The sequence below is a fragment of the Rhododendron vialii genome, chromosome 1a, assembly GCF_030253575.1.
Source record: "Rhododendron vialii isolate Sample 1 chromosome 1a, ASM3025357v1".
NCBI lineage: Eukaryota > Viridiplantae > Streptophyta > Magnoliopsida > Ericales > Ericaceae > Rhododendron > Rhododendron vialii.
In genome coordinates this window covers 29,346,738-29,357,332 of record NC_080557.1, presented here as the reverse complement: position 1 = coordinate 29,357,332, position 10,595 = coordinate 29,346,738, and the positions used below count along the sequence as shown (strand labels likewise).

The 10,595-nt window shown below is 37.7% G+C and overlaps 1 protein-coding gene across 4 annotated transcripts; it reads left to right on the top strand.

Moving 5' to 3' along the window:
* Nucleotides 1–2,666: 2,666 nt before the first annotated feature.
* On the top strand, nucleotides 2,667–10,218 carry LOC131333804 (protein ABIL1-like). 4 transcript variants are annotated; one of them, XR_009201918.1, is made up of 10 exons: nucleotides 2,667–3,064; nucleotides 4,075–4,157; nucleotides 4,640–4,790; nucleotides 4,893–4,992; nucleotides 5,105–5,197; nucleotides 5,334–5,409; nucleotides 5,769–5,821; nucleotides 5,912–5,997; nucleotides 7,381–8,861; nucleotides 9,921–10,218. XR_009201918.1 is itself a non-coding variant. In XM_058368572.1 (10 exons), the coding sequence occupies exons 2-10, from the start codon at nucleotides 2,969–2,971 to the stop codon at nucleotides 7,531–7,533; spliced, it is 891 nt and encodes a 296-aa protein (XP_058224555.1). In that variant the 5' UTR covers nucleotides 2,691–2,912; nucleotides 2,953–2,968; the 3' UTR covers nucleotides 7,534–7,837. The 4 variants fall into 4 exon arrangements, 2 of the variants coding, with proteins under 2 accessions (XP_058224563.1, XP_058224555.1); XR_009201920.1 differs by having other exon boundaries at nucleotides 7,381–8,869; XM_058368572.1 differs by lacking the exon at nucleotides 9,921–10,218 and having other exon boundaries at nucleotides 2,691–2,912; nucleotides 2,953–3,064; nucleotides 7,381–7,837.
* The last annotated feature ends 377 nt before the right edge of the window (nucleotides 10,219–10,595 follow it).

The following is a 10,595-nucleotide window of genomic DNA, read 5'->3' as shown; positions in this document are numbered from 1 at the left end:
AAAAAATTGACAAAAAATCACTAAAGACGAAAGAACACGGATGACGAAACAGTCGAAAATTTTGGAAAGATTATTCGAAAACACGCATGTGCTGATGATGGCCACAGGGTCTTCAAAATTTTAGCGAAACGATAGTTGAGTTTCTCATATCACAAATGGGATTGGTAAATTTGGGAGGATTTGGTTGTTAACGCACTCAACTGTTCTTAGCCTAATTTTTCTCCGCTTGTTTGGATAGAGTTTTCTGCATACAAGGTTTGCAGAATTGGTTTCAGAGTCGGATTCTCGCTTAGACGTGCCTTTATTATCTATAGTCATTTTTCTTCTGCTTGCCTCCGACAAAGCTGTACATTTTCTGAGCGATGCTATTGCTAGACTATCTGGGACGGGATAATCTTTAGTCATTGTTGGACAAGCAATTTCATCTATCCTTGTAACTTCGTAGTTGCTTGCTGATGTCATGTCACCTTCCTTTGAGTTGACAAACTTTGGAACGATGGCGTCGAGGTTCCAACTTCAAGGATGGTTTGAACTTTGGAGGACAGATCTCTTTCTGGCCACGATGAGTCCCTTTTTTCAAGGTTTGATGCGCTCAGAAGTGACTTTTTTTTTCAATCGATAGAAAAAATCATTGTTTGATAATATTGAAAGCTAAAAAAATAAGTACTAAATACTAAATTTTTTAAGCTGAAAAGTTAGTTTGATAAACATTTTAAGTAGTGAATTAAAATAATAATGGATTAATTTTAGTTCCATTAGGCTGAGCGAACAAAAAAAATTAATTACATTAGTTAGAGTGAGATTCTCTTTTCATATTCCATTAGTTATAGTCCTATCATTTTTGTTTTTCCGTTAGCCTTCGTTCAATTGTCAGAAAAATTGTGCAGAAAATTTAGTCCTAAAGAAAATGAATTGAAGCGAAGGAAAGGAAAGGAAAACTTACTTTCCTGTGAATGTTCATTTGACAAAGAAATTCTACAGGAAAAGCAATATATTCTTTTTGTTCATTTACCAAGACAAGGGAAATAGTTGGAAAGTTCTTTTTGCAATGGCTCACTTTGGACAAAATAACTATACGAGCTAAATAATCATCATGTTTTCGAAAACACCATACATAATGAAATTTATTCTTTTTTAATAAAGAGTAGTAATAGAAAAAAATTGACTTATAAACATTACATAAACAAGTATATATGTATTTAATTTTTACGCAAGTTATTTATTATCCAAATTATCATGCAACTTTGCAATTAGCCACTAGAAAGAGAACTATATCATAATGATCAATCACTATATTCGCTACAAAAATAAAATGAATCAATTGGATTATTAAAATAAATCTCAAATTTCAAGAATGGTTATTTGTCATCCAAATCATCATACAACTTTGCAATCAGCCACTTGAAAGAGAACTATATCATAGTGATCAATCACTATATTCGCTACTAAAACAAAATATATCAATAGGGTTATTAAAATAAATCTCAAATTTCAAGAATGGTTAATTGTTTGGTCCATACAAATAAGTTGGAGCATGAAACTAAGATAAAAAAAAAACAAATGTAGTCAAGAAAAAAATACTATATTTATTGCTCTTTCTTGGGAAAAAATATTTTGAAGAAACAAATTATGTAGGAAAAGATAATTTGAGTGTCAACTCACAGATAAGGAGAGAGCTTGGAAAAGTGTGTGATATTGGCGGGAGGAAGGGAAGTGCTTTCAGACGGGAGGAAATTTTTCTAGGAAAATAAATTCCCACCCTTTTGCAAGATTCATTTTGAGGAAAAGTGAGTCCCGGTGGAAAGAGTGTTCTTGTGAATTCCACTATTTTTTGGTAACTAGACATGACAAAACTTTTTAGAAAGTTGATTTTCCTATCATTTCCCATGCTTTCCTATCATCTGAATGAGAAATTTAGGCCGTCCATTTCAGTTTTAAACGGCTCAAATTTGGAGAGAAAACTATGAGAGAGAGTGGTGGGGTGAGAGGATAGAGAAAGTTTCAATCTGGATCGTTCAACACACTTTTAAACGGTCCAAATGTGCTGCTCGGACACCACGTAAACACAGGTGGCCACGTAATACAGAAATCCTATTGGTACCGACCAGACCCATAGGGAAAATGCACCGACAGCCACCGGACGGCCGATCCGAGCCGTCCAAAAATTTTAAAAAATAAAACCGAGTGGGCTTACGCGAGAATCAATGGCATCCGAGGTGTGTAGGGTACTTAATCCGAGCACCCCTTTTTTGTGTATATTTGTATATACGTGTATATACACGAAAAATGGGTGCTCGGATCAAGTACCCTACACACCTCGGATGCCATTGATTCTCGCGCAGGCCCACTCGGTTTTATTTTTTAAAATTTTTGGACGGCTCGGATCAGTCATCCGGTGGCCGTCGGTGCATTTTCCCTATGGCCCGGTCGGTACCAATAGCAGCTCTCCACGTAATATCCATCCGGCACTCAAAAATTTCTCCATCCGAACAGAGCCTTGGGGGGACAAAACATGAGGTTCAACGTCGCAAATTTTGACCGAAAGTGACGAACCCCGTTATTTTTAATTTCAACCGAACGACAACCGGAGTCCAACGGTTTTTAATAGGGGTAGTGGGCTCACTCACAATAAATACGACACCATTAGCATTAGAAAAAGATACAGTAAAACACACTTCCCGGGATTGCTTCGACTCCACTCACTCATACTGTAGTCTCTCTCTCTCTGCTTAGCTCTCCCACCATAACCTAACTTTAATCCAAATCCAACTGCACCATTACTATAACAGAAATACTCTACCGACCCCCACCCCCAATTACTTCCATTCCATATACTGCCCAAAATCCACCAGCAATTTACTCTCTTTCACGATTATCACTTGAAGTCCTGTCTCTGTGTGTGTGTGTGTGTGTGTGTGTGTGTGTGAGAGAGAGAGAGAGAGAGAGAGAGAGAGAGAGAGAGAGAGAGATGGAATTGGAGCAGCTCCAAATGGACAAAGGGGCATCGACGACCTTCGACGAGTTGTCCATGGAACGTAGCAAGAATTTCGTCAAAGCCTTGCAGGTTTGATTCTTTCAATTTCATTATCAGATCTGGTTTGTTACACGTACTTGTTTGGATGTTGTACTCGATACATACATGTTTGAATGCTCTCGTATTCTAGGCATTGATTTAAGTAAGTTCCATTTGCCATGCCTTGCCTTGGCTTGCTTTGTTGTTTAATCAATGGGCTTTTCCATTCATCCTTAATTTGCTTTCCCTTTGGTCGAGTTTGGTTTACTAGAACGATTTAGGGAAAGAGTGGAATGGTCCTTCAATGTAATGGCCATTTATTATGGGCCGGTTTGGCTAATAAAAAAGCCTGATTATTTTTATTTGTCTCTATTCAGGGTTTTTTTTCACATTTGTTAGTTTTGCGTCTATTTTTTATTATTGATTCGTCTCGACGAGAGTAATTGGAATGGAAAAGTAATTCGTTATTATTGAAACTCTAATTTTTTTAAACAATTTTTTTGGAACTTTTTAAACATTTAGGTCATAATTTTGTACTTTTTAGATTCTTCTCGTCGAGACGAATCAATAATCCACAAAAAATTTAAGGAAAACTTACAAATGTGAAAAAAATTCAATAGAGAAAAAAATAATCCCCCTTTTTTATGTAGGCCAAACAGGCCGTATCTAACATAAATGAATGCTGATTTCATTTGTTAGGTGTATTCTGTCATTTTGCTAATGTCTTGTTTGACAAGAATTTCCCAAACGTTAGAATAAGGGGATTAAGGGAATGAAAACTCCTTTTCAGCTTCATTTGAGTGAACCAAACATGGTGTTAGGGATTGTCCAAGCCTGTTCCTTCCGACCCATTTGTAGATTCCAGACAAATGAAATAGCTGAAACATTTTGATTTGATCAGCTATTCTTGGAAATTGTTGTGAACCAAACATTAGCTTGATAGCTGTTCTGCGCTCATTCTTGCAAAATATTTTGTGTAGTCTTTTCCAAATAGTTTGTTGAAAGCCTGATCCATGTCTGACAGATTAAGAGCTTTGATCCTTCTGTTTTGACTACTTCAGGAACTCAAGAATTTGAGGCCTCAACTTTATTCCGCTGCAGAATACTGCGAGAAATCTTATCTGCACAGTGATCAGAAACAGATGTAAGACCACGGTAACTTCAATTTTATTTTAAAATCATAGTCAAATCCAAGCCTATTATTCAATATTATATGAAAGAAGAGGCCTAGGTGACTAACTTAATCCTGAGAGTTTGTGTGAGATTTGATGATACATTTCATGATGCTGATATTTCACTTGGTGCTCAACTAATGCATAAGAGTGGTTCGATTTAAATGTCGGTGGAAATAACGAAAATAGTTTAAGATCAGTTATCGAATTGTGAGGTGGTGGTGACAAATATGTTGACGACGACAAATAATACTGGTTGTTGTAGCTATATTGGTACTTGGTAGCATCCAAAACAACAACAATAATAATGGTTCTTGTGTGTCTTGACTTGAGAATGGTTTTCTATTGGTTTCAAATAATTTCTTGGCATTTTTTGTATGCCATTATGGTCAATTGTCTTGGAGTACTGCCACTTTTCTGCTTTTTAGTAGAAATGAACTTCTAAAGTATGTAGGGTCCTTGACAACCTGAAGGATTATGCCGTGAGAACCCTCGTGAATGCTGTTGACCACCTTGGCACTGTGGCTTACAAATTAACTGATCTACTTGACCAACAATCCATAGATGTCTCAACTATGGAGCTCAAGGTGTTATGTCTAAATCAGGTGATATTTCATATGCAATTCCACTAAATGTAAGGTTTTTGGAAGAATGTTTTCGGGATACAATCTGAACTTGGTTTTGTTTTCTTGTTTTTTTACTATAAGCAACTACTAACATGCCAAACATACACGGATAAAGAAGGTCTCCGGCAGCAGCAGTTGTTAGCATTGATCCCAAGGCATCATAAGCATTACATTTTGCCAAGTAAGATTTATTCATTAAGATCTCTTCTGCAAGTGCTAAATTTATGATCAGTCCTTTTTCATGGTACCAGTTTCCCTTTTAACCTGTTTCTTGGTTTAACTCCCCAAGCTAGATTCTGTGAACAAGAAGGTACATTTTAGCCCACACATACAGACAGATGCTAGGCAAAGTCATATTCAAACAAGACCTCGACTTTACCCTTCGGGTACCTGATTTCCAAACTATGAATACTTGCTTCCTGTCACTAGATCCGCTACTCATATGAATCTACAGGACTTTTGTTTTGGCTTAGTATTTACAGTAATCTTCGTGCTATCTCTTATTCTGTCCGTGGAATATAGGCTCTCCTGCAAATACTCTGTCTTGGCATTTAGAATCAGAAACTACCTTAAAAGCAGCCCCATGTGGTCTGACAAGGTCAGTCGATGAACTTTAGCACACAATTGCAGTAGATATCTCTGCTTGGTTGCAATTTTCAAAATCAATTTTGCATAGAAATTTTCACAACTTTTGTTTGGCACTCGAAACAGTGATCCATCTTTATATTATATTCATTTTCTTGGAAGAATTTTTTTTAATAAAATTGAAAACAGAACATTAATATTTTCTAATTCACGAGCTCCTTTCCAAAAGATTCCAAGAAAATAAGTTTCAAGAAAGAACCATCAACCAAACAAGTTCAAGAACTTTAGTTTCTTTTTTGCCGTATATCCTTCTGAACGTTTCCGAATATTCCCAAGAGAGCTTGGAGGCTTACGATGGTATTTGTCTTGCAGCAGTGAAGATGAAAAAACTTCCGGAAAAACTTATGGGGTCTTCCACTTAGTGGGTATGCCTAGGCTTTACTTCCAGTTATCTTGTTGCTGTGTGATATAGCTCTTCCATAGGTGAATGATAATTTCGTTTTTTGTGCTTGTAGATGCTAAAGAAAGTACTCTAATGAAATCCCCAGCTGCTCATCTCAAGTGGTCCGGTGGAGGTCACGCTTCAAGTACAGCACGGATGGTAAGTTGAAAATCAACAAGAACTCAGAGACACCCAACATTCTTCTGAGTTTACGCCGAATGATGAGAAACGGATGAGAAAATATTGACATGATGGTTCTTAAGCTTTTTCCTGATATGCTTGCCAATCTTCACTTCATCCAATTGGTTGAACAAATTTTTTGCCTCTACATTCATCCATTAGATGCTATATCAACAAAATATGTTCTAAGAGTTAGATGGTGCAATCAGTAGTGCCTAGAGATTCTACTTTTCAGTTGTGCTCGCTATTGAGAACATAGAAGAGGCAACTGTTCACGGGGACTTCAGCTCTTGTGTTGGGTAGTTTGTGTTACTAACATAGTTATAATCATTGGTAATGTGTATATCAAGGGGAAAAAAAAAGAAGAAGAAATCATTTTTAATAGTTCTTATGAGGTGTGAGTTCTTTTCTTTCCTGTTACTTCTCTCTTTTTTATAGGTTATTATCAGTTAGCTTTCTATGGAGCTCCATTGTTTTTAATAGTTAGAACTTGGAATATTTGGCATTTTAGTTATGAGTAGAGTGTTGCATGTTTTGGGTTCAGCTGGAGGGCATGAATGCTGTTTTGTTTAATATCCTTACTCTGCAGCAGAATTTATGCCAGATACTATGGAAGGATGTAGCTGGGTTCCATTATGTTCATTATAATTGCATAGAGACTCTGTGCAGTAGTTGCAAGTTCCTATAATGGAAGACTATAAGACAATCATTATTGTCAAATTTCTGAGTGAATTTGGTGGTGAAATAGGAAGTTTGAAGATTGTCGATCGTTTGTAGGAACTTATAATTACGTGCGAAAAAGGAACCCACCAGTTGTGGGTTTTTTTTTTTGAATGGGGGAACCAACCAGTTGGAAGGGAGCAAATTTTTAGCTGGTGTCAGGTTAGTCTTTTGGGCTTCGGTGGGGGTTGATTGATTTAGTTAAATAGAAACATCATATGATCAGATCTGTTCATACTCCATATCATTAAAATTCCTGGTCTTTTTTCTACAACTGGATGGATGGGACTATATAGCAGACGCGCATCCCAGACTCTAAACTTATAACACAATTGTTATTTATAGCAATTTTTTATTTTTGCCAAGGTACTAAATAGAGTTTAAGCAGTTTGTGCAACTGGCTGTTCTCTCTTGTGACTTTTTCCTTTCTCTATTTTTCTGGATGTAATTCAAATATCAATGATGTAATGACCTTGAACTTTGCCTACTTTTATCACGCCTGCATTGATGATACTTATAAACAGTTGGTTATGGAGACTTTTATTGCACAAGTGATAGGAGCTCTGCTTTGTAAGTTTCTCGGTTTCCGTTTTGGTGAATTAGAAATGACTGGGAAGCTGTCGTTTGTTTTAACACCTGCAGGACTCTGTAGAGGGTTCCAGACCTTTGACGCCTTTCAGGTCACATGTCAACCCAAGCCGGAGAGAGATTGTCCAGGCACCCGTCCGCAGCAAGAGCCTGCTCTCATCTTTCTTTGTGAAACATAAGACTACCAAACACAAGACTTTCTCATGAATCCGCACTCAAGCAAGTCAAGTATGGTTGTTATAACAAACAGATGATCATTAACTCCTCACGAATCGTTGTCTACTATCCTTTCATTCTCCCCTTAATAACAAGCAGATGATCATTATAGTCTTGTAGTGATTGGCTCGGACTAGTGTAAGGTGCGAGTTTTCAACTTACGAAAGTACTCTGTCTTGTGGTTTAGTAGTGTTCTATGTATGTATAGTCAATTAGCTGGCTGTCCTATTCTGAATAATTTTCCACGTTAATGGTGCGAATAAGAGCCAGGCCGCTGAAAAATGCTGTTACAGCCCATCAATCAATCATTAAGCTCTATCCTCGTACAACATTGCATTCATGCATGTTGGGATTGGAACTAACTAAAATGCCGAAACGACCTCCATCAAGTTTTTTTTTTCTTGATCTGCACCTCCATCATTTTAGAACCAAAAGATTTACAAGAAACTTGACCACCAAAGAGAACATCCTCCGAAAATGATTCTCAAAGGACGAAGATTACTCTGCATATGTTCTTTTAAGCAGTACCAATGTGTTCCTTGTGAGGTGAAATAACGGCTGTGATTGCACCAAACTACATCAGGAGGGTTTTGCAATTTTGATGCTTTTGGACTCCAATTACGGGGTCATGATAGATAAAGTGAGAGGGCAGTACTGCAGTGGGGTCGAAGAGAAGTTCCCAGAAAGTTAAATAGAGCTCCAGGTTGCATAACAATGACTGAGATTTGGCTACACATATCCATTTGTGGCCGGCTCCGGCTGTGATGCCCCAGGGCGGTATTGGGGCATCATGCCCCCGTTTTTCTTGAAGCGTTGGATATTCCTTATTCAATCTCAATCATTCATTACGCCCCCCCTCTCTCTCTCCTATATACCGGTTGAAAAGAGCATTCGAAAGCCCTCAATTTTTTGGCAACCTCTCTCTCTATCTTCTCCCGCCTCACCACTGCGCCTCTGCCACGGCAAACGGCGACATTCGCCACGAAGGCCCCGCTGGCGAACACAACATCCTCTACCGACGACCCGCCCTCCGATCTGGAATTCCGATCGTCACTCGACGATGCGTGGTACACCGCTCGGGTGGTGCTCGAAGAAAGTACCAACACGCTCGTCGTGGAGTTCGACAACTTCTACGATTGGAATGACAAGAGGTTCTCCGCCACGGGCTTTCCAAGCGCCAAGGCCGTGGACAAGTTCCTCGGGAGAGTGCGGCCGCTGTCGCAGCAGTTGCAAGATGACCAGTGCTCCAGGGTCTTTGAAGGGATGACTGTCTGTGCGTTGTTCAAGTTTGAAAATGATGAGACGCCGTTGTTGAAGCGGTGAGTGAGTAAGTTTAGGGCCTTTTATTTTCCCCTCATTTGATAAAGTTATACGACACGATTGTTGAAGCAGTGAGTGAGTTTATGGCTTTTTTTGTTTTCCTTCATCTGAAAAACCTCTACGACACCGTCGTTTTCCTCATTTGAATATAAATATTTTCCTTCTCCGGCGTTATCATGCTTATTTGAATTTTAAATTGCGCATAGAGACATTGATGATTACTTGAAAGGCTACGTAGTTGGGTTTGTAATATCTGTGAGATGAAAAATCAAAAGTGCCTAATTGGAATCTGTAATTGAGTCCCAAATTAGAAGAGGGGAATTTTATGTTTTAGTGTATCCAGGGGGAATATGAATGAGGAAGTTAAACAGCTTGTTAATATCTTGTTGAGGTATATTATTTTAAAAACCCCAATTTTCGTTGGTCAGTTTGAGCCGGAGATGGTGGTAAGGAGGGAAACTATGATGATTGTGAAAGGGGAATTGGATGAAGGTGAAGGACCATTGAGGATTGTTCAGGTGATTTCGGTTGGGAAAGAGTTTTCTTTGGACGAGAGTTAAATACATACGGATAAGGAATTGGTGATCTCTTTTCCGTTTGATCATTGCATGTTTTGGCATCGATTTCTGTAGCTTTCCGTATTGATGAATGATAAATTTTATTTGCAAATTGAAACCTTACATAACCATTTTGGAGTAGTAGTTTCTATTGCAAAGTTTGGAATTCACTTCACTTTCGTATGGTTTCTTCTTCAGAGTGTCTTCAAAAACTCATTAGTTTAGGTACCAATTTTAACCTGGATCATTCTTAGTCAATAGTTCTTCGATTCACCAATTGAAGTGTTTTCTATCGAACAAAAATCATCATTTTCATCATCACTTAATTAGTGGTAAATATTTCCATAATGCAAACATATTATGTTCATTGTTATCTTAATAAGCCAAAAATGAAATTATTGAGATAAATGAGATGTTCTCTTGCAACTATGTACCTAGTTTTCTTGCTTGGGCTGCCTCTTAGGTTTTATCAATACTGATGGGTTTTTTTTTGGTTTACAGATTGCTCCTTTAGCGGAGTATCCCGTGGTTCTGCTTTGGGTTATGGACTATCAAGATCAACGTTGAATTTTTATTGTGGATTCTCCGTGCTGCAAGTTGAACTTTTTGTTTGGTTATCCATTTGTTTGGATACAATTTGTTGTCCATTTCTTTGTATACCGTGCTTCGATTTTTGGTTTTTCCCCTTGGCCTTGTTGTGTTTAAAGCCGCTAATTGTGAAATCGGCTTGCGAATATTGGATGTCTTATCACAAATACTGAATGTACTTACCACGAATAATGGATGCACTTACTTAAAACTGGACATACTTACCACAAGACTTTGGAGGAAAGTAATGCCAACTGTTGGAGGTATTTACTTTGGAAATGAACATACTTACCATGAATAGTGGATTTACTTGCTTAAAACTGGACATACTTACCACACACTTCGGAAGAAAATCAACAGCTAGAGGTACTTATTATGGAAATGAACATATTTTCCACGACTACAAAATGTTTTTACAAATTTTACTTAAAGATGGACATACTTGCCACAGATTTTGGATAAATTAAATACATGTGGCTCTTTTGTTGGATGTTAATTGCCTCTCTTTTGTTGTGTGGTTCACGGAAATAAAAAATAAAAAATAAATAGATATGGCTCTTTCTGTTGGATGTAAATTGCAAATTGGCG

Excerpts from the sequence above, each read along its gene's own strand:
- LOC131333804 (XM_058368572.1), top strand. The coding sequence starts at position 2,969 with ATGGAATTGGAGCAGCTCCAAATGGACAAAGGGGCATCGACGACCTTC. Across the intron at positions 4,158-4,639 it reads CACAGTGATCAGAAACAGAT|GGTCCTTGACAACCTGAAGG; the intron begins GTAAGACCACGG and ends TAAAGTATGTAG. Across the intron at positions 5,998-7,380 it reads CTTCAAGTACAGCACGGATG|GACTCTGTAGAGGGTTCCAG; the intron begins GTAAGTTGAAAA and ends TAACACCTGCAG.